The following is a 23,577-nucleotide window of genomic DNA, read 5'->3' as shown; positions in this document are numbered from 1 at the left end:
TAATAACTAATTCATAATTGATGATGAATGTTGATTATTGACTGTTCCAAATATTTAAACTGTGAAAGTATTATCTTGTGATTTTTTTTTTACAATTTTAATACCATTAAATTCTTGATTTTCTGAATATGTGTCTTCTACTATGCTGCCACCTCATTCAAAGAGCATGTGTTATGTGGCTTTTGCCTGTGTCTTATATAAAAGAAGTTAAATTTGCTCATGATGTTGTATATTTCACTTTTCTGACTCTTTACAGTGGCTTACATCCTAAGTCCCTGTAATTTTCAACAGACACAAACTATTGTCCTAAATTAAAAGTCAGTCAGAAATGAAAGTGACCAGAAAATACATCATCACATCTGTACACTGAGCCTTTCACTCAATCTAATGAATGATATGTTGTAAAGACCTTTATTAAGTGTTCTAATCTGTCCCATTTGAGATTTTTGAATAATACACATTGTTTTATATTGGATTTTCTTCCCCTTTCCCAAAACGTTTTTACAGAAATCCTGGTAAAACAAAAGACAGTGATGAAGAGATTGATTTGGATGATGATGATGTAATAGCTTCTGCAGTTGGCTGCCTGGGACCATTCAGTCTTCTTGTACCAGAACTGCAGAAATATCAAAAACAAGAGAAAGGTAATCTTTAATATGATTTTTAATTCTCCTTTCAGAAAGTGGAAGTGTTGAAAGGTTAACAACAACAAGAGCTCTTGGTTTTGATTATATGAGCTTAACAGAGTAGCATCAGTGATGACAGCAAAGTCAAAACCAAAGTGTCCTAATAGACCCAATTCATATTACTCTGCCAACTAATGGATTACGGTTCAGTTATGAAGATCTTATTGTTAGGTACACCTATCTTTTAAAAATATTCATTCTGAGCAAAACAGCATACATGAGGTAGAACTTAATATTTGAGATGTGAGGTCTCACCTGGTAGGAGTCCTGCGTTGCCTGAACTGATGAAAGGCTGGCAATGTGAAGTACCCATCAGGGATTTAGATAGTATCATGTTTCCCCAGAACTGAGGACCCGGTGGTGTAAAAATTCAATCCCCTGAGAACTGCCAGCCAGTCCGAAGCCAGCAGTTCTACATTACTGTTATTGCCAGTGGATGGAGTAGCAGGATCAAAGAGAGATCTCAGGTCAAAGTTCAAGTGAAGCCAAAGAGAGACTTAGTGGGCGGGGGGGAAATCTCAGGAGATGGCTCTCATCTGGACTCCTGCTTCCCAATGTCAGCTCCCTGATCAGCCACCAAGTGACATTTAACAATCCCCCGCCCCCACTAGCCAACAGATTTTCAATTTTGGCTCCACGTCAAGTAAATAACCACAATCCCTGACCCTTCATTTGCCACTTGTTGAACAAAGAGATCTTGGAGTGCAGGTTCATAACTCCTTGAAAGTGGAGTTGCAGGTAGATAGGTTAGTGAAGAAGGCATTTGGTATGCTTTCTTTTATTAGTCAGAATATTGAGTACAGGAGTTGGGAGGTCATGTTGCGGCTGTACAGGACATTGGTTAGGCCACTGTTGGAATATTGCGTGCAATTCTGCTCTCCTTCCTATCGGAAAGATGTTGTGAAACTTGAAAGGGTTCAGGAAAGATTTACAAGGATGTTGCCAGGGTTTGGAGGGCAACCTTTTCACACAGAGGGTGGTACGGGTATGGAATGAGCTGCCAGAGGAAGTGATGAAGGCTGGTATAATTGCAACATTTAAGAGGCATTTGGATGGGTATATAAATAGGAAGGGTTTGGAGGGATATGGGCCAGGTGCTGGCAGATGGGACTAGATTGGGTTGGGATATCTGGTCAGCACGAACGGGTTGGACCGAAGAGTCTGTTTCCATGCTGTACATCTCTATGACTTGCTGAATACCAATTGCTTCTGGGATGCAGTCCTTAAATGGGCATCACATGCCCAATTACAATCCTCAGTTGATAACTGGTTCAGAGCCTTCCCATTGCAGACATTATCAGGAGGAGGCCGGAAAGTGGCCATGTCCTTTCCCCACATGCTCCCATTTCATTAAATGTCCCCATTGCCTCTAAACTTGTCAAAAGACAAAAGTTTCAATAATCTCTCTCAGCTATATTCAACTTTGGACAGGCTGGTACTCAGCACTATTGTCTTGTTAGATGAAGCCCAAATTAAACCACAAAATATTATTAATTTACAGTTAATGAAATTAATGTAAGAACATCATGTTGAACAGTGTGACTGGTTGATGTGTATCTAAGTGATATATAAAAATACTTCTCAAACACTGAACTTTGTGGTTGCTAAATAGCCAGTTGGCCACTGGAACATTTGGCCTTGAAGTGAAAGCTGTTGGAAAGTGAATTATTAGAGGAAAATGTTACAATGGAATGTCAAAATTTCTGAAAGCCTTCAAGGAAATCCAAACTGCATCTCAGCCCATTCAGAATTTTCACCAAATTTCGAGGAATAGAGACTTAAATTAAGCAGAATAAATGAAAAGAAACCCAAGCTGTAGGCATCAATTTTCAGGCAAGTGACAAAACAGACAATTTCATTGAGGCCTGCTGAACTTGCAGATGATGTAAGTGAACTATTTGTAAGTGGGTAGCCCTTCCCACACACAATTATCATCTCTGTAGGTTGGTGTTACAGATTAGCCATGTTTAAGACAGCAGTTTGCTGTTATGTCAACCCTATATTGCATGGTCAGTGCAGAGATTCTTGTATCAAATAACATAACTTTGCCTCAGGGGCCAGGAATTTAGATTGCACTTCACTGCTGTAACTCCCCAGAGATTTGTCAGAAACTCCGTTCAAATTAATGAACAGGATTTCCACCATACTTCTGTTACTGGAGTTGAAACAGCACTGAGGATATTTGTGGACAGATTGTCTGCTGATCCAAACCCTATATAGTTCCCAGTAGTCACTGTCAAGTAAATACACCAGGAGTTGTGTGAACAAGCAGGAGAGACCTGCATACATTTGTTACTGCTTTTTGCCATCAACTACAATATAAAAAAAATTCTATTGCTGTCGTTTCAAGTGAGCAAAATTTCCAACCAACCAGGACATTTTATAAAAGTTGAAGCCTTTTCACGTGTATTAGTGAGACAAGTTGCTGTTTTGTGCAGATGGTTCGTTTCTTCAGTTAATGTGAAATGGAATAATATTTGTTAATCAAGGCAATTACCCTTATCAGCTTCTGTAAATGGTACAATAGTTTTACAATATATTTATAAAGATGCAGAAGCATTGTATTTGTAGTCACTTTCACTTTGTTTCTAACTCTGTGGTGCATTTCCAGGTGCAGGTCATTCTGCTAATAACGCACACTTAACGAATTCGCTATAACGTGATTGACGAATTAGGGACACTGTTTCTAAAGTGCAAACTTTTAAAGCGTGTATTGGTTATAATGTGATTCGAGCCTATTAGTTTAAATAGTACTGCTATTACATAATTTTCTTATAGCATGGGATTGCACGAGAATGGAGCCACTGCATTATAGCAGAACTGGCTGTACCATACATGTTACTACATTACTGATGTAATCTACAGTTTGTCCTTTCATCAAGCCTGAACATGAGAGAAATATGATACAAATTGTAGAAATGTTAACTTTTTCCTTTTCTCTGTTTGTTAATTCTCCAGATCAGCAAGATGAGCAAATTCTGAAATCGAGCAACATAGCTGAGCTCAGCCCTGGGGCTATTGATGCAAGCCGCAGTGAGCACCACTCTGTCTTTAACAGCATGATGATGGAACGCATGACAACTGATATCAATGCACTGAAACGACAGTATGTTAGGATGAAGAAGAGGCAGCAACAACAACAAGCCCATCTCATCTTCATTAAAGCAGGTAAAAAAATTATTCAGAATCACAGCTACACTTCAAAACCATTTATAGGACTTTATAAAATATTCAATTTATACTGATGCACTCATTGACCTACATTTTTGTAGTTCAGAAGGCTACTGATTCAACAGGGAAGGGGTAAATGTAGGCGAATGGGTCTGGGTGGGTTACACTTCGGCGGGTCGGTGTGGACTTGTTGGGCCGAAGGGCCTGTTTCCACACTGTAATTAATCTAATCTAATCTAATCTAATCTAACACTCATCTGTGATGGGTTACTTATCTCCATTCGTAGATAAAATGAATCATTTGTTCTAATTGCTATTGAGTGTCTCTATTTGTTAGAAAATTCAGATATGTGGAATCAGATGAGAACAGGGTTTATCTTAACCTTTTTAAAAAGTTTATTTATGGGACATAGGTGCCATATCATAACATTGCCCATCCCCATTTTCCCAAAATCCAGTTAGTAGTCAACCATATTGGTGTGGCTGTGGAGTCACAGATAGGCCAGACCAGGTAAGGATTGTGGTTTTCCTTCTCTAAAGAACATTGGTGAACCAGATGGGTTTTTTACAACAATTAACATTTAGATCAGCTTCTAATTCTAGAATTTTATTGAACTCAAATATCAGCATCTGCCATGGCAGGATTCAAATTCATGTCTCCAGGACATTAGCCTGATGTTCAGGATTACTCGTCCAGTGGCATTATCACTACAGCACCACTTTGACCAATGAAGGCAATTTCTATAGTTAGTGTATTTTTAGTAGAGTTGTGATGTCATGTTGTGGCTATACAGTACATTGGTTAGGCCATTTTTAGAATATTGCATTAAATGTGGTCTCCATGTTATAGGAAAGATGTGTAAAACTTGAAAGAGTTCAGAAAAGATTTACAAGGACGTTGCCAGGGTTGGAGAGCTTGACCTCTCTAGAGAGGCTGAAGGGACTGGGACTATTTTCTCTGGAGCATCGGAGGCTGAGAGGTGACCTTATAGACTATTATAAAGTTATGAGGTGCAAGGATAGGGTCAATAGCCAAGGTCTTTTTCCCAGGGTAAAGGAGTCCAAAACTAGAGGGTAGAGGTTTAAGGTGAGAGGAGAAAGATTTAAAAGGGACCTGAGGCGCAACTTTTTCATATAGAGGGTGATGCATGTGTGGAACAGGCTGCCAGAGGAAGTGGTGGAGACAGGTACAGTTACAATACTTAACTGTTTTTAAAAGGCATCTGGATGGGTATACGAATGGTAAGAATCTAGAGGGATTCGGGCCAAATGCTGGAAAATGGGATTAGATCAGGTTAGGATATCTGATCAGCATGGATGAGTTGGATCGAAGGGACTGTTTTCGTGCTGTATAAGTCTACTGGTTGCTGACACTTGCTGCCTGGGCTAATAAATGAAGAAAAGCCTTTTAAATAAGGTCCTGGAATGTCGAATAAAGACAATGTTTTTGGAGAAACTAAGGAAGTCTGTCAACACTTGTGGAGAGAGAAACAGAGTTAACATTTCAAGTCCAATATTGGACTATGGAACATTGTCCGTTGGGGTGGAAGAGGAATGCACACCTAATGCAGGAAATTGCTGGTTAAAAATGAAGGAAAGCATTTGTAACAAGGTATTTTCAGAATAATAACACCAATTTTACCATGTGGAGGTTTTCTGCTCACCTTGCTTGCAATATACACACTGATCATTTTGTCCAGTTTTTACATTTCTGTTTCTTTTATCAGGAACAGAAGATGAAATTAATCCTGGGATCATTCCAGATCCTAGGGACAAGCTGAATAATACTATTGAAAGAAGTTAGTGTTTTATAATTTTATTTTATTATTTTTTCATATTACAGTTATATATTGAGGTACTAAATATAAAAACACCTTTAAGTAAATTAATTTATTTTTCTTTCCCTATGGTGGAGCATCTTCTCTCTCTCTCCCTTTCTCTTGTTCAGTGTAACATTATTTTCCATATATCACTATTTCCTCTATGGAACAACTCATGGAAATTTAATGAACTTTCAAGTCTCCTTATCTTGCATATTAGTGCTTATATATATTCAACCATGTGCTCATATTTTTCTAACTGTTTCTCTTTAGTGACTTCTAGTGATTATGAATGAGAAATGTGCCAAAGTTTCACTTTTTGCATTCTGGTGTTAACACAAAGATCTTTAATGTTAAATCTTGCACAAGGTGGTGGGCAAATGATACAGTTCTTGGTTGGACAATAAGAAACAGCAAAAATATCTTCATTCCACCATAAAAAGTGAAGAAACATTCACTGTATCAAATCAATGTAGAACATGTCTATTTCTTGACAGCTGGTTACAAACAGCGGTTGCAGTGTCCTGGAGAAGTGCAGCTGTCCACTTTTCTTTTGGAAAGAGAGAGGAAATACCTTTTGCATTGGCCACTTTATACAAACTATTGAATACAATAGCTATGACCTTTTCTTCCCACCAAATTACCTGGACATGTTTCTAAATTGATATTTTACAAACTTCCATATTTTCTGATTGTGACTGAATTCCCCTAGAGATAGGGTACAAACTCATTGGGCCTAAGGGCTCTTCTGTACTGCATGATGCTGTGATGGTGCATGATCTGAAGTTTTCTAATGTAATCAATGCTGGCCCCAGCCTTGTTTCCAGATGCAGCTTCAAACAATATGGCTGAGCTCCAGGCAAAAGAGAGCACTTCCAAAAAGGATGGTCACCTTTGTCAAAGACACAAAGAAAGAGAGAGAGAGAGAGAGGGAGATGATCAGTGAAGTGGAAACAGGTTCTCTCACTTGTTAATATCAATGTTGCTCCAACTGTATGAAGACAGTACAGAAAGAGGTTTGATGATGATGCACAGTTAGGGCAGGTAATAGAATCCAGTGAATGTTCCATGAAATGAATAGTACAAAGCATATCTATCACTTAACAATTATATTTCACTCGATTCTCATGCTCCACTCTCCTGATCTTGAATACTAATGAGACATTAGGATGTCCTTTACTGTTCATCATAACCCAAAGCTTTCTTATACTCAAATCCATAATGTGTTTATGTTTACGTAGTCTCCCATATAATACATCTGCTTCTTGGATGCATGGCCCCCTGCTTATTTTGATTGATATGTGGGGGGTTACTGCATGACTATAACTATTCTTTTTGTTATGCTTTTGCATTCTGTTGGAGATGGCATGCCATAAGAAGATTTCAAACATAAGACTTTTATTCACCCCGCTCTATGTTCTAATGCCAGTTGGGCCTTCATTTCTGATCATTTCATCCTTCTCTGAACTGCACACAAGATATATTAATTGACCAGCTGCCAATGTTTTCCCCTTTGAAAGTAGTTTTATCAAAGCTCCACAAGAAGTAACATTCAATATCTCTCTGGTGCAAATGGATAACAGCCACAGATGAATAACAACACCCCTACTGTTCTTAATCTTTCTTGGCTTTGCACATATTCAGAAAATACCATTAGTCCTTGGCCTTTTTTTAAATATACATCAATCCACTTTTCATATTTATGCTGATTCTCTGTAGAAGCTACTGAACTAGTAGCAATCTTTTCCCTTTACCCCATAGACCTGTAATTATTTTTCTCCTCAGATCACTGTTCAATTTCTTTCGAAAGCTCTGATTGAATCTACTTTCACCACTCTCTCAATCAGCACATTTCACTTAACCAGATCTTAATCACTAATTGCACAAAAAAAAATTGCCTCTACTTTTTGTTTGCCAATCCCCTTAAATTGGTGTCCTTTGGTTCTCGATTCTTCCACCAATGGGAATGTTTTCTCCATCTAGTCTGTCCAGACTGCTCAAGATTCTGAACAATGCTCACAGTTTTAAAGTTAAAAATCACACAACACCAGGTTAAAGTCCAACAGGTTTATTTGGAAGTACAAGCTACATAGAACAATACAGCGCAGTACAGGCCCTTGGGCCCTCGATGTTGCGCCGTTATTTCGTATACTTCTTGCATTGAAGTATACACACTTTATTTGGAAGTACAAGCTTTCGGAGCATTGCTCCTTCGCCAGGAAGCTAGTCAGGAGCAGTGCTCCAAAAGCTTGTACTTCCAAATAAACCTGCTGGACTTTAACCTGGTGTTGTGTGATTTTTAACTTTGTCCCCTCCGGTCCAACAGCAGCACCTCCACATCATAGCCACAATTTTGAACAACTATATCCAATCTCCATTCTCATCTCCCAAGAGAACAGCCCTAGTATCTCTAATCCAGACATTTAACTGAAGTCTTTTGTCCCCAAAATCATGATTCCATGTTACCCATTTTCCAAGACTTCAACTATTTATACACATAAATTTAAAGGTAACACTACGTTTGCACTCCCTTAGAATAAAACATTATTTTCTATTGCTTTTCTTCATTCTCCCTACCAAAATCTTTCATTTCAAACTTGTGCGCATAAAAATGAAATTTAATGTCCCTGTCCATTCCATCAGCCAATTACCTCTCAATGTATACCAGTATCCTGTCTTGGCTCACAATACTATCAAGTTTTATATCATCTGCAAATTAAATTAGGTCATTAACACAGATCAAGAAAATCAGTAGACCCCATCCATACACCTTCCTGTACTCTGACTGTTTACAATTACCTATTTTAAAATGCTTTTTGGTCAGTTTTGCCAAGTTGATAGTTATTATTGTTGAAAAATGTGTTTTATTTATATCTATCTATCTATCCATCTATCTAATGTTCGCATCAGGAATACTCAGATTCGGTTTTGAATCTTACCTCTGCCTCAACTTCAAAGGAACACCAGGATAATGTGAATTTTTCCTATGTACTTGAGTACATTTGCCATCTCATGCTGATTTGGAGGCATCAATGTGCTATGGCAGTGTGCCCACCAGGATCTGAGTGAAATCTGATCTTACTATGATGATATAATATTTATTAAAAGTTTGTCCAAAGTTTATTACATTACAATGCAATGGTGTAATAAATAAGTGATTTATGTGTTTTATATTTGAAGATTCAGTATGAACTTTGTGATTATTTTAACAGAAATGTAAAGATGGAGCTCTGCAGTTAGAGATTATGATTGCTCCTGTCACTTATTAACTAGTGAGTTGTTTTTGTTTATTGTACATTTCACAGGTGAAGGTCCAGTTAGCACCATTCTACCATCACAGACCAATCAAACTCCAATGATGAATCACTTACTTCTAGGGAAGAAATTGAGAACTACTAACAGAATCACCAGGAATGCTGTAATCCATGTCCCTGGGCCAAAAACCTCACAGGACGACATGAAGGCAAAGCTCAATTCTCCATGGCGCACTCACATTCGAGTTCATCGGAAAAACCTAGCAAGGACCAAGAACCAGCTGAGCTATGGTGATACCATAGGGCTCATGGAGGATTACAGTGACATTATGAAACGAAAAAGTAATAAACCAGTGAAAGAGTCATCTCTTAGCTCAACAGAAAGCAATGAAGCTGACAAGAAAAGAATTGAGGATCGAATATCAGCACAAGCAGATGGACAATCTTCTGATCCAGTTTACAGGGATGCTAATGACAATGTGAATATAGTTCAACACCAGCTGAAAAGACTAGACTTAAGCCAGACTGACACAACTGCAACTGAACCTCCCAGTCCTTCACCAAGCCAAAGGTACTCATCTGAATCTTCCGATTCTGAGAAAGGAATTTCAGATGTAGGGCACAGAACTAACACTTTGAAGATTCAGACATTCAACCCTTTTCCTAGTGTTAAACCTCCCAGAAAATCAGCAGCAGCAAGAAATTTAGGATTGTACGGGCCAACCGAAAGGACCCCAACAGTCCATTTTCCCCACATGAGCAAAAAGGTTAACAGCACAGGAAATAACAAACCAAAAGGGACCAGGAAAGAATGAACAACTTAAGAGTAATTCTGTAATGACCATTTTGCTATAATTTATTCTTAAATTAAGATGTTAAGACATTTTTTTATTATGTGCAATGTTAGAAGACCTACTCCTGTAAATAACAGTTTTTAAAATGTGGTTTAATAACCTGGAGGTCAAATTCTAAAGTATTGTTGTATTAAATGCATTTTTCAGAAATTGAAGACCAATATTAGATGCACATAATATGATATTTATGGACAACTGAAGGAAAACAAAGCATGAAAGGTGATATAGTATGAAAAGATCTAAAGTTCTCATAACTGCTGTCTGACCTATTGCTATTGTATAATGTCACAATAAAAAGTACTGTTTACAATTTCAACTACAAATTTCTTTTCATACTTTAATCTTCAGATGGTGGTCAAAATTTAATTTTTTGCATTCACAGCACTTTGTACATCGATACAATTTGTTATATTTACCTTTGCGTGTTTGTGCCATGAGAAAATACAGAACTATAAATGAGAACTCAAACAGCCTGACACTTTTTAAAACCATTCTTACTCTCTGTAAACATTTCTTTGTGGACATATTATTCTGCAGCCTTCTGAGAATACTTATTTCAGTCACAAGTATAGGGCTCGCACAGGTGGTACACTGGGTAAATCTAATGTGATACTGCGGGTGAGATATAGAGTCATGGAGCTGTGCAGCACAGAAACAGACCCTTTGGTCCAACTTGTCCATGCCTACCAATATACTAAATAAATCTAGTCTCATTTGCCAACATATGGCCCATATCCCTCTGAATCCTTCCTATTCATATACACATCCAGATGCCTTTTAAATGTTGTAATTGTACCAGACTCCACCACTTTCTCTGGTAGCTCGTTCCATAGACACATCACCCTCTGCATAAAAATGTTGCCTCTTAGGTCTCTTTTAAATCTTTCTCCTCTCACCTTAAACCTATGCCCCACTGCAGGGAAAAGATCTTGTCTATCCACCTTATCCACACCCCTCATTTTATAAATCTCTGTCACAGAGTCTGAAAGATTTTTCAGACGTTCAAAAATAGTGGATGGGACCTGATGAAGAAGTCTCATCCTCATTTCCAAGAATCAAATTTTTGTCAGCAGAAGAGTGGCGGTTTACACAGACAGGAGCAGGGTCATTTGAACTGGAACTCAGTTCAAATTGATTCTATTTTGACAGGTCCAACAGCCTTAACTCTCACTGCGCAACAAATAAATTGATAATGTAAGTGCTCTTGAAGGATTTACAGGTTTATGTATCTGACATATCTGTAGATTTTTTAAATGCCCTGCTCTTTCAACTGTAAAAGAGATACTATGATTGTCAGAATTTAAATAAGCCTCTACTGAGTTGTTTTCATTGGCAGAATTAGTAACTGAACATGTAGCTTTGATATAACACTTACCTTATATTTTCCAAGTGTCAAGTGTCATTCTGAATGCTTGGCTGAGGTTTAGAAACCACCATTATCTTAGCAGGGTTCAGAATTTACAGTTTGTTTAATGTTTTAAAGACATTGTTCAAGGATTATCTTTTTCTGGTATGGGATATGGATAGAAGTTTGCCTTGATAGAAGATTAATTGCTTGGAGATATAAATGTATTTCCTGTCTTATCCCCATAACCCTTGATTACTGATCTAAGATTATTTGAGGCTGAGATATACAGATTTTGAAATAACTGAACATTGATAGCCCTCTATGGTAAAGCATACAAGCATACCACAGATTAACTATGCTCTGAGAAGATAAGTCCTCCTAATTGCGGTCTTAAATGAGGGACCTCTTACGCTGGTATTATGCTGTCTGGTCCTGAACTCTCCCATAAGGGGAAACCGGGTACCCTTGAAAAAGTGCCCTCTTGAACCACTGCAGTTCATTTGCTGTCGGTACACTCACGGTGTTGTTTAGATTTAGATTATTTACAGTGTGGCTATTTGGAAGGGAGTTCCAGGATTTTGACCCCAGTGACAGTGAAAGAACCAATGATATAGTTTCATAATTATAGGATACTGTGCAACTTGAAGGGAAACTTGTAATTGGTACTATTCCCATTGTAACACCAGTGATATAGTTCATCAATTTTTTTTTCCATCCACTTCCTTGATAAGGGCCTAACAGAAGGAATATTGGAGTCCATAATTATAAGGAAACCGGAGATTGTGTAAAACATTCTTTGAACATCTTTTCAAACATTAATTTATTTAACAAACAGTTTGAAGTTTTAAAACTCCAGTGACAGGAAGTTACTGAGAATTTCAGGTGGTTAATAAAAGGAAGACTTAATTTTATGAAGGTCCTCTCATGATCAGCCAAGATTTCAAAGACCTTTACAACCAATGAAGTAATTTTAAAGTGTAGTCCCTGTTGTACGTGAAACACTAACGAAGGTGTAATGGTTAGAATAAAGATAGATTTACTCTAAATGCTAAAACAACATAGATAGCAAAATGAAATGTTACTAATAAAAATCATGAACTACTAAATTTAAATTATTCATCACTTCTGTAGCGCCTGCTTAGTTTTCCAATTGATCTTAGCAGATCTGGAGAATTCTTGAGATCAGTATGCAGCGACTTTGGTAGTTCCAACTTTGTATAATCTTCCGATTTCACATGTTTACGAATACATTGCAAGCAGCAGTTCTTCAGTGAATATACTGAAAAGAATAAATTTATTATACACTAGAATTAGGACATTCAATTTTGAATGTTATAAAGATTCAGGCTATCAAACTATTTATTATTAAGCAATGGTGCAAACTAAGAATTTGGGTATTGAAGCTAAAGTAGGAGCAACAACTAAATGAACTGCAGCTAGAAAACAGTTTTTCGGGACTACAAACTGAATCTTAAAGGGATAAGTATGCTAATATTTTAGGTTCATATTCCAACACAGTTTGTAATGCATTCGTTAATCTCAGTCATTTTTAAAGAGTTGCTGTATTTAGCCTCAATGTCCTAGAGGGGAGAGGAAGTAAATCACATTAAGGCTAGGTTTTGATTCATGCTGTTTGCTAGTTCCCTATCTTCAACAGTTAACAAAGACTTCTTTTCCAGAAAATTATTGCCTGAATGAGAGAAATATTTTCTTTCCCTTTAATGAGGTTTTTCCATATCCTGTCATTTTATGCTGTATGTTGTGAGTTTCTTTTTTCAATGTTTTCATTGAAGATTTGACAAGGAAATTGGAAGCAATCCCATGGAAATTCTATCCCCAACTTAATGTTGGCGCAAAAGATGTGAAGATTGCTGTGAAATTGATTCTGTTAATAAAGCACTTATGTATATGACTTCTTCCGACCAGTTCTGAAGAAAAGAACTGTTAATTCACATTAATTCTACATCTTTACCCACAGATGATGCCAGACCTGCTGAGGTCCTGCAGTATTTTCTGAGTTTGTCTCAGATTTTCAGCAACTGCAGTATTTTATTTTTGTTCGGAAGTATTAAATGGGTTTTGATTAAGTGATTGGGAGAAGAGTGTGTGAAGATGGAGAAGGTGGGAAGAAGAACAGAGAAGGTCCGTGAACAAGAAGGGCAGGATAGATGAACTCCATGGTAAGTTTAGTGGAATTACTGGAGTGGTAATGGAAGAAGAGACAAAATAGGTGTCCGGACGAGGTGTGAATGGCACAATAACTGTTTGAACCTAAGTAAAGAGATTGATAAGGAAATACTGAGAAAAAGTGAAATAAATTGATTTAAGTCTATAAAGTAGCCAGTTGAAAGGCGAGATGCTGCTTCTTGAGTTAAGTTGAACTTCATTGAACTCTACATCAGGCTAAGGTCAGAGATGGAGCAAGGTTGAGAACTGAAAGGAGAGGAAATGGAATGTTTCTGCTCAGATGCGTTTTTGGGTGTAAGTTTGCCACAAGGCGGTCACCCAGTCTGCATTTGGTCTCCCCAGGGTAGAGAAGACTACATAGTGAGCAGCGAAAACAATAAGTTGAGTGAAGTTCAAATAAATCGTTGTTTCATTTGGAGTGCTTGGGGCCTTGGGTGGTCTGAAGGCCAGAGGTTAAAAAAGAGCTGAAGTCTTACACCTCCTGTGGTTACTTTGAATGTTGCTATAGGGTTAGGATAGGTATTTGGGCTAACGGAGGAGTGAACCTGGTTGACACGGAAGGATGATCCTTTTGTAATGATGAAAAGGGTGATATGCAGGGGAAGTTGTGTTTTGCTAGACATGGCAGCAACAGCATTGGGTGACTCATTGAATGTGGTGATTAGTGACATGAGAGGTGTGAAGACAAGGGCAAAAATTCTGTAACGGAGAAGGGATAAAGTGCAGGCAATAGAATTGTCATGGTGGAAGTCTTTGACAACTGGAGTGGGAGGATGCGACAGTCAACTGAGGAAGATTGCAGTGTTTGAACAGATTAGATGGTGAACCTGGAAGAACCTAATCCCTAACAGGGAATGTGATGTGAGCAAGTAAAGGCAAGGTATTTGTGGGAGTCCGTGGACATGTTGTGAATACTAGTTGATAGATTATCTACAGGTATTCAGACAGAAAAATCAAAAGAAGGGAAAAACTGGAAATGGACCATGTAAGCTGAGAAGACGACAGAAATTAGAAGTCAAGAGAATTACATTTTCCAATTACGCACAAAAGCAGGAAGCTAAATCTAAGCACTTATCAGGATACCAAAAATAAATGAGAGGGAGGGGGTCTGAGTAGGACTGGAACCAAATATGTTTAATTTATCCCACAAAAAGTTGGGCATAGCTAGGAACTGTGTGTACAACTGTTTTAATAACTTTGGAGGAAATGAGGGGAGTTGAAGGAGATGTTTTTAATGCGAGAATAAGTTTGCAAAACAGAGGAGCAAGTTCTGGATGGAGATTTTTGTGTCTCCAGTAGCAAATCAAGAAAAAACTGGAGAACTTACAGACCATCTGGTGGAGAACGGAGGTGTATAGCAATTGGATGTTAATGGTGAAAAATGAGATAGTTAAAACCAGGAAACTGTTCAAGTAATGAGAGCACTGAAATGGATATTGGTTTTTCTCTCCTTTTCACATTTTTCCTACCTAAGTGTCAAGACAGGAAGAAATTAGTTCAGCTGGGCAAGGAACAGACTGAGAAGATGTAGTCTGGGGTTGTATCATCTAAAAGGTGAAATTACAGTTTTTTTTTTAAAAAAGTCTTCCTTCACTCTTCCATGATTATTAACAGGCTAGAGAAATATTTCAAAATAATTGCTATAAAAAATTAATGGGTAAATGAATAACAACATTTTGACCATTAATGTATTCAGACAACTGCAGTTGACACAAAGTCTAAGAAGTAATGGCTAGTTGTCTGCCAGTTATTGTGTGGTAATTGTGGGTTCAGCTAAAAGCAAATCCGTTTGTGCTGAATTTACCTGGAACTGTGACATGAACAGGAATGTAAATCGGACCATCTTCATCATATTGTGTGGATGTTGGAAAAAATATCTCACCATTCTTTATCAACAATTTGTCTCCAGTGTCTGCATCACGAAAAACCCAAGGGTGAGCTGAGAAAAGTAAAAAGAACTTGAAATGGAGTGATGGACTGTTTTGTCAGTATCTGAAGACTATTAGACCTGCTTCTGCTGTTATTTTATGTATAGTAAAACCACTGAGTGAAATCACAGGCAGCCCACCCAAAAATCTTTGTTAAACACAGTGCTAAGATAGCCAAGAAGGCCACTATGTAATCCAGTTTTGTCCCAAAACATGATATATGTCAATAAAATATGAAAATACACAGGCATAATAGATATGTGGAAAATTTCTTTCTAATTGGTTCACAACTGACAATGATCAACCCTTGGTCAATAAAAGGCATTGAAACGATTTGGGAGTTTGCTCCAGAAAAACCCAGTAGTGTTTTCTGCTTAACGTGCAATCTTTGGCCAAGCGCAACACAATCCAACTTGTAGTCAGCAGTCAAATATCTTTACTGTGTTTTTCTGTTGCAGTGCATGCAAGAGCTGTGGAAATAGGTGGGTGGGTAGATGGGAATTCATTGGACTCATGTCATCAGTCCTCTCAGTTAGAAAACACACTGCATCTGTCATTGCTTCATTTACCTATTCTGTTGTGTAACATATAGTGTCCTGCGCTTTGGAATCAGTTTTCCTGGTTGTCTCTGCTGGAATTTCCACACCAGTCCCCTGAAGGTGAGCAAAACAAATCTCATCACTAAGATAGGTGCCTCATACTGCTCCTCCTCATTTTTGACATCTTGCAAAGTCATACCCTATCTAAATACAGAATGGGGAAAGTAGATGGCGATTGTGGCTTCTGTCACTATCTTCCACACTTCCCTCATCAAGAACCTATCCTCAAAAATAGTTTGCATTCAGCTGGATGGACTGGTTGACACAATTGGAATTTTGAGTCATCCAATTTTAACACATTGCAGTTCTACCATACATCAATTATAAGTACTCATTACGTGTGGAGCAGAGTTAATGTTATAATGTTGTCAAAGTTTCTGCTGCTGAGCAACTCACCTCCTTTATACTGCAACATAGTAGAAAAACTGCATCAGGGCAGTACTTGGCCACTGAACCATCTCTGTTGATGGTATCAGAACAGGTTTGTACTGATAATGCAACAAAAATAAAATTATTACTGGCACAGGCTATCATTTTTGATCAAATTGCTCAGTTCTGCATCCAATGCACATAAAATTGAGAACATTATAATACCAAACCAGTTGATGAACTTTACTGAATCAGGTGCATGCAAAATAATGCTATGTTCTTGTTTAAACTTGGCCACATCAAAACCTATCACCATTTTGGCTATCTTGAGACTCATCAAATTAGTGGCTTTTATTTTTATCATTTCAAATCATAAAAATATATTTCATAAAGATATTGGCTGATCAGTTTGGCAGGAGGACAATGTGTAACATTACAGCGAAGAAACAAGAATAAAAATACAAACAATGGGCATAATCTTCCAGGCCTTTGAAAGGCAGAAGGCCAAAGGTCAGATTCCTGACATCTAACCAGAACGAGCATGGCTGAAGTGTTCAAAACGGCCATGTCAAAGAAGGTACACATAAAGGTGGGAAGGAGTTACACCTAGAAGCATTTTGGGAATTGGAGATAGGCAACGGGAGCATCTTGGAAAATGAAGATAGACAACTGGGAGGCTGTGGGAAGTGTTATTGAGAAAGAAATAAAGAAGTGTGAAAGCTGTATTTTGTTGAGAAAGGGAAACTAGGGTAATGAGGTTTGAAAATGAATAAGTAGGTAAACCGAATAAGGCTACAAGACTTGAGGGTGTGTATGAATAGCTTGGTGGTTGTGGGCGAAGTCTGGGGAGGAGGCATAGGAGGGGCAATAGAAATGATTGGAGCACTATTTCAGGGGGAGACTGAGGCATGACAGAGGTGATGCCAGAAAAAAGGAATTGAATTGAATTAGCTTTATTGTCATGTGCACTCGAATGAGTGCAGTGAAAAGCTTGCAATGTTGCCGCTTATGGCTCCACCTTAGGTACAAGTACCAAAGTACAGATGCTCAGGTATTTGATACAAAATTGAAAGAATAATAAATAAAAGTCCAGCATAACAAGGAAAAAAAAGTACTTGATTTACAGTCCTTCCACCCCAATCTATGCCAGCACCTAGTATCCAGACCAAGTCTTAAGACCACGCTGGGTTTCAAAACTCAAGGCCTTGCCTCCTCACAACAGCCTCCAGTCTGGGTTTCACCTCTAGGACTCGCCTACCCACGCCGGCCTCCAATCTGTTTACCACGTTTACCAAATAGCGGGGGAAAGAATGTAAGTGAACAAAGGAAGGATTGCAGTTAAAGAAATAAAAAACATTTAAGCACACCATTTTTATCTTCAGTCAGATTAGTATCTAGTTACTCACTGCAGAAGTAGAAATGGGAGGGTGGTAAGGTCTGTATGCATGAGCTCCTGCAGAGCTCAAACAATGAAATGCACTCCAATGCTCAAGACTTACATTTAATACAGAAGTAGCCTGATAAGGGCCAACAATTATTGGACTAAGGTGAGTTCTCAAAAGGAAACTTAACATCTTTTGCCTGCTTTTTGTTCACAAGTCCTTACTTCAAAGCGAAATAATTGACCAGTTAAACCTAGCAGCTTTGGTGAGCCTATGGACAAGAAGAAAAAGGTGAAGGAATGGCTAGAGAACATCAGAGACCTGAGTGAGGCTCATGGGACTGCAGCTGTGGAGCATTCAGCAGTGCCTGTGAAGCAGAGCACCAGCACTGTAGAGCAGTGTATCGTAATAGGGTCTTTTTTTAGCTGCCTGCAGATGAGGGTTAGCCAATGCTGCAGACACCTTTGCATGACTAGACAGGTCATCACTTAGATCTGCCCCATCTGCAACTACATAGCTTGGGAGGAAGCACTATGACTGTGGCACTATAGATCACAGCAGAATTATACTTTCTCACCAATAGTTTCTCTTAAATTGTACTCAGGGCCTTGTGTGGCATTTCCAAATTGGAAGTGCACAAGTGCATTGTGAACTTACTGATGCTCTTCTCAGGAAAGCACATCGATTTGTGCCGTTCACCATGGACCTAGAGAGTCAAGGAGTTCAAGCCATCAGATTTATGTCCATTAGTTCGTTCTATCAGACCACAGGAATTATCAACTGGATACAAGTCACTCAGAGCTGCCTGGCATCATCCAACCAAATTTCTGAGCAGGAAAGGATTTCTCTCTCTCAGCCTCTAGCTCAATTATGACCACAGATAACAAATCCTGCTGATCTATTCCTGCTATCCAGGGAGCTATCATGACTCTTACATTCTATGCAATTCACAGTTGCCAAAAAGGTTTGCTTCTCTGCATCATCTCCAAACAAGGGGTGCCAGCAGAAGACAAGGCTAATGTGTAGCCTATTGACTGATGAAGAACAGTAGAACAATGCTGTCCATGCATTCAGTGGCCAAACAGTAGATGTTGTTTACATAATTTTTGTAAAGCCTTTGATAAAGTTCCTCATGGTTGACTAATTAGTAAAGTTTGATTACATGGAACTCAAGAGAAAGTTTGCCAGTTGGATACAAGATTGGCTTGATGGTAGGAGACAGAGGGTGACGGTAGAGGGTTGTATTCATACTGGAGGCCTGGCGCCAGTGATGTTCCACAGGGATTGACGCTGGGTCCACTTTTGTTTGTAATAAAAGCTTGTTTATATAAATGAATTGGATGAGAATTTTGGAGGCATAGCTAGTATGTTTTTGGATGACACCAAATTTGGTGATTTGGTTGACAGTAAAGAATGTTATCCAAGATTACAAAGGGATCTTGATCAATTGGACCAATGGGGCTGAGGAATGGCAGATGTAGCTTAATTTGGATAAATGGGGGTTATTGCATTTTGGTAAATAAGGGCAGCACTTATACAATTAATGGTCGTGCCCTGGGGAGTGTTGTCAAACTGAGTCCTGGGATTTCAGGTACATAGGTCTTTGAAAGTTGCATCAGAGGTCCATATTCAGAGGAAGTGCTGGATGTCTTGAAATGCATAAAGATAGATAAATCCCCAGGACCTGTTCAGGTGTACCCTGGAAATCTGTGGAAAGCGATTGCTGGGCACCTTGCTGAGATATTTGTATCATCTATAGTCACAGGTGAGGTGCCAGAACACTGGAGGTTGGCTAATGTGGTAATATTATTTAAGAAAGGTGGTAAGGACAAACCAGGGAACTATCGACCAGTGAGCGTCTATCGACGTCGGTGGTGGGCAAGTTGTTGGAGGGAATCCTGAGGGACATGATTTACATGTAATTGGAAAGGCAAGGACTGATTAGGGATCGTCAACACGGCTTTGTGCGTGGGAAATCATGTCTAACGAATTTGATTGAGTTTTCTGAAAAAGTAACAAAGAGGATTGATGAGGGCAGAATGGTGGATGTGATCTAGTGGACTTCAGTAAGGCATTCGACAAGGTTAGATCCTATGGAATACAGGGAGAACTGGCTATTTGGATACAGAACTGGCTCCAAGGTAGAAGATAAAGGGTGGGGGTGGAGGGTTGTTTTTCAGACTGGAGGCCTGTGACCAGTGGAGTGCCACAAGGAACGGTACTGGGTCCACTACTTTTCGTCATTTATGTATATGATTTGGATATGAACCTAGGAGGTACAGATAGTAAGTTTGCAGATGACACCAAAATTGGAGGTGTAGTGGATAGCGAAGAAGGTTACCTCAGATTACAACGGGATCTTGATCAGATGGGCCAATGGGCTGAGAAGTGGCAGACGGAGTTTAATTTAGAGAAATGCGAGGTGCTGCATTTTGGGAAAGCAAATCTTAGCAGGACCTATACACTTAATGGTAAGGTCCTCGGGAGTATTGCTGAACAAAGAGACCTTGGAGTGCAGGTTCATAGCTCCTTGAAAGTGGAGTTTCAGGTAGATAAGGTAGTGAAGAAGGCGTTTGGTATGCTTTCATTTATTGGTCAGAGTATTGAGTACAAGAGTTGGGAGGTCATGGTGTGGCTGTACAGGACATTGGTTAGGCCACTTTTGGAATATTGCGTGCAATTCTGGTCTCCTTCCTATCGGAAGGATATTGCTAGGGGTGGAGGATTTGAGCAATTGAGATAGGCTGAATAGGCTGGGGCTGTTTTCCCTGGAGTTTTGAAGGCTGAGGGGGTGACCTCAGTGGTTTATAAAATCATGCAGGGTATGGATAGGGTAAATAGAGAAAGTATTTTCCCTGGGGTGGGGGAGTCCAGAACCAGAGGGCATAGGTTTAGGATGAGAAGGTAAAGATATTAAAGGGGCAGCTTTTTCACACAGAGGGTGGTACATGTCTGGAATAAGCTGGCAGAGAAAGTGGTGGATATTGTACAATTGCAACATTTAAAAGGCATGGGTCTCTGAATAGGAAGGGTTTAGAGGGATACAGGCCAAGTGCTGGCAAACGGGACAAGAGGAGGTTGGGATATCTGGTCGGCATGGACAAGTTGGACCCATGGGTCTGTTTCTGTGCAGTATATCTCTATGACTCTCGGTAGACAGGTTAGCTAAGATGTTTAACACGTTTGCCTTCATTGCTCAGTCCTTTGAGCATAGGAATTGGGACATCATGTTGAGGTTGTATAATACGTTGGTGAGGCCACTTTTGGTGTACTGTGTACAGTTCTGGTTGCCCTACTATAAGAAGATTATTATTAAATCGGAGCGGGTTCAAAAAAGTTTTACCAGGATGTTGCCAAGACATTTTGAGTTATAGGGAGAAGCTGGGACTTTTTCCACTGGAACGTAGTAGGTTAAGGGGTGACCTTACAGGTGTTTACAAAATCATGATGGGCATTGGTAAGGTGAATAGCAAAGGTCCTTTCCCAAGGGTTGGGGAGTTCAAAATTCAGGGGCATATTTTAAAGGTGAGAGGAGAAAATTTTAAAAGAGAGCTGAAGGGCATCTTTTTCACTCTGTGTGTTTTTGTGCTGAATGAACTGCCAGAGGAAGTGATAGGTGCAGGTTACAACATTTAAAAGACATTTGGATAGATTCATGAATAAGAAAGGTTTAGAGGGATATGAGTCAAACGCAGGCATGTGTTTGGGAAACTTGGTCGGCATGGACAAGTGGGACTGAAGGGTCTGTTGACTCTATGATAATGTGCCTCTGTTGCCTGGACTGTTCAGGAGTCATCAGCATCCTTCAAGGTTGGCTAGAAGAAAAACAGAACTAAATCAGAAGTTTTACCAGCGAGAAGACGCCCCACCAAAGTAGCACAAAGTGCAATATTTGTGTGAACAGTGCTTAGTTCTACAAAACATTGATACTCGTGCACCCTAAATAATCTCAAGATTCTTTAATCTTTATTTTCCTAACACTTCAATTGGGAGCTACCTTGACGGCCACAGCTGAGCAAAAAGGGTCCTGCTGACTTCTTTACCAATGTTTAAGTTAAGATGTTGGAGGTTTTGAGGGGATTTGTGGATTTTATTTTCACCAAGAGGGTGATGAGTATCCTGAACTCATTGCCTAAAAGAGTGGCAGAGGCCAGAACCCCAAGGCATTTAAAGAAGTATTTAGATGAGTACTTGAAATGCCATAGCATATAAGGTCAAGTGCTGGGAAATGGGGCTCGAATAGATAAATGTTGGAGGACTGGCAAAGGCACAACAGGCTGAAGGCCTTACTCTCATGTGTAAAAACTCTGAGTTTAGCCCATATTATCTGTTCAATGGCTCATTTGGCCAGATGGCTGGTTTATGATGTGGAATGATGCCAACAACATGGGTTCAATTCCTGCACTGACTGAGGTTAACATGTAGCATTCACCCTCTCAACCTCACTCCTTACCTGAAGCATGGTGACCCTCAGGTTCAACCAACACTACCAGTTCATCTCTTCTTCTGTCTCTCTCTCTCTCTCTTCCTGATGGAAGATAAGCCCTATGGTCTGTAAGACCATGGTGACTTTATCTTTTCAGAGGGGTGTGTCACAAGCACCACCACCCCTACCCTCTCACCTGCTGACTAGGATTATAAATATGTCATTGGATTATTTATTAGCTTCTCAACTTGGTCCTTATTTAGCCATGATCTTCTCCATCGCTTGTTCACATGATGCTGCCCAGATAATTAATACTTTCAAAATATAGTCTTGGACTTGCCATTTTTCTGAATATTTACAGCAATCCAGACAAGAAATAAATGTGCATCCAAATTAGGCGACAACAGGCTTTTAAAAAAACACCCAGATATTATAACACCCATTACAAAAATACACCTTGAACATTCGACATTTTTCGATCAGATATTTAATACATGTATTTTACATTTCAGTCCTAGGTGATGTTCACCTCGATATAGTACTGAAATACAGGGCCCACTTGTAAGTATACACGAGGTAGATTCAGTAGTTTCAGGGAAATGGTAGAGGGTTGATCCAATTTCCTGCAGAAAAATGTCGCTCAGCGTCAAAGAGAGAGAGGGCTGATTATTTGAGCTAGGTACATCTTAAAGCTATATCTGTTTCTGCATCATTCATGCCCAGCTACTTACTCCGATACGTGCACATATGCAGGGCTCCTCCAGGAGGAATATCATCATAGTTCTGAGGAACGCCTTCAAAATTAATCCACCAAGGCCTTGCAGTCCGCAAGGTCCGATTAACAAATTTAACAAAAGTGGCTTCGTCTGAATGCAGGGACCTAAGCGGACTCACCGGCTGTTCGCCTGTGTGAGCCATAACATCTCAGCGTTTAAAGCAGGCCAGTGCCGTCTATCATCGACCGCGTTCACTTTGATTTGGAACCCATTGCAACAAACCCGGAAGTGCCTGCTTTAAAAAAAAAAGCCGAAAGAACTGCGGATGCAGTGATTCAGAAACGAAAACAGAATGAAAAGCTGAGCAGATGTGGCAGCATCTGTGCAGAGAAGTTAATGTTTCGGGTCCGGTTAGTCTTCCTCGGAACTTCCAACTTAAAGGCAGACAGCTGCAATTATCCTTACAAATAGAGTAAAACCGAAGGCATGGCATGTGTAAATACGAAAAGGGCCAGGGACAGCTTGAATTTAAACACATCCGGGTACAAAACAAACTTTGGTTCAAATTAGTTGGCTGTACAAACATGCAACCGAGATACTAACAGTATGTGTTCAAACCACAAGGCACAAGAGCCACAGAAATTAGTCCTCATCTGAATAATTGGGTGTGCAATAATACCTGCAGAAATGGTAAGGGCACTTTGGCCCAGTGACAGTCTGTACTTCTGAGCCAGGAAGCCTGGGTTTCCACCTGCTGTAGAAATGTGTGATAATGTCTCTGAGCAGGTCGATATAGAAAATATCTACCTGGACAAGATCAAGTTCCAGAGTGCAGGG

At 39.4% G+C, this 23,577-nt stretch overlaps 2 protein-coding genes across 5 annotated transcripts in view; one reads left to right on the top strand and one right to left on the bottom strand.

The window, feature by feature from the left end:
• The window catches only part of tbc1d30 (TBC1 domain family, member 30), a 67,377-nt gene extending 57,413 nt beyond the window's left edge, over nt 1-9,964 (top strand). For 2 of the 4 annotated variants that reach the window (XM_043709659.1, XM_043709662.1), the window contains 4 exons: nt 508-644; nt 3,645-3,854; nt 5,585-5,656; nt 8,983-9,964. In XM_043709659.1, coding sequence (XP_043565594.1) covers nt 508-644; nt 3,645-3,854; nt 5,585-5,656; nt 8,983-9,746 — 1,183 coding nt within the window. In that variant the 3' untranslated portion in view covers nt 9,747-9,964. The remainder of the gene's footprint in view (nt 1-507; nt 645-3,644; nt 3,855-5,584; nt 5,657-8,982) is intronic. The other 2 variants (XM_043709661.1, XM_043709663.1) reach the window with 1 other exon arrangement.
• Nucleotides 535-23,348, bottom strand: vhll (von Hippel-Lindau tumor suppressor like). The gene is made up of 4 exons (XM_043709664.1): nt 22,756-23,348; nt 15,125-15,259; nt 12,257-12,412; nt 535-616 (listed from the first exon to the last, which is right to left on the bottom strand). The coding sequence occupies exons 1-4, from the start codon at nt 22,940-22,942 to the stop codon at nt 597-599; spliced, it is 498 nt and encodes a 165-aa protein (XP_043565599.1). The 5' UTR covers nt 22,943-23,348; the 3' UTR covers nt 535-596.
• Between the last annotated feature and the right edge of the window lie 229 nt (nt 23,349-23,577).

This window comes from Chiloscyllium plagiosum, chromosome 19 (assembly GCF_004010195.1).
Source record: "Chiloscyllium plagiosum isolate BGI_BamShark_2017 chromosome 19, ASM401019v2, whole genome shotgun sequence".
Classification (NCBI taxonomy): domain Eukaryota; kingdom Metazoa; phylum Chordata; class Chondrichthyes; order Orectolobiformes; family Hemiscylliidae; genus Chiloscyllium; species Chiloscyllium plagiosum.
Note: the sequence above shows the minus strand (reverse complement) of the source record. Positions and strands in the feature narration are given on the sequence as shown.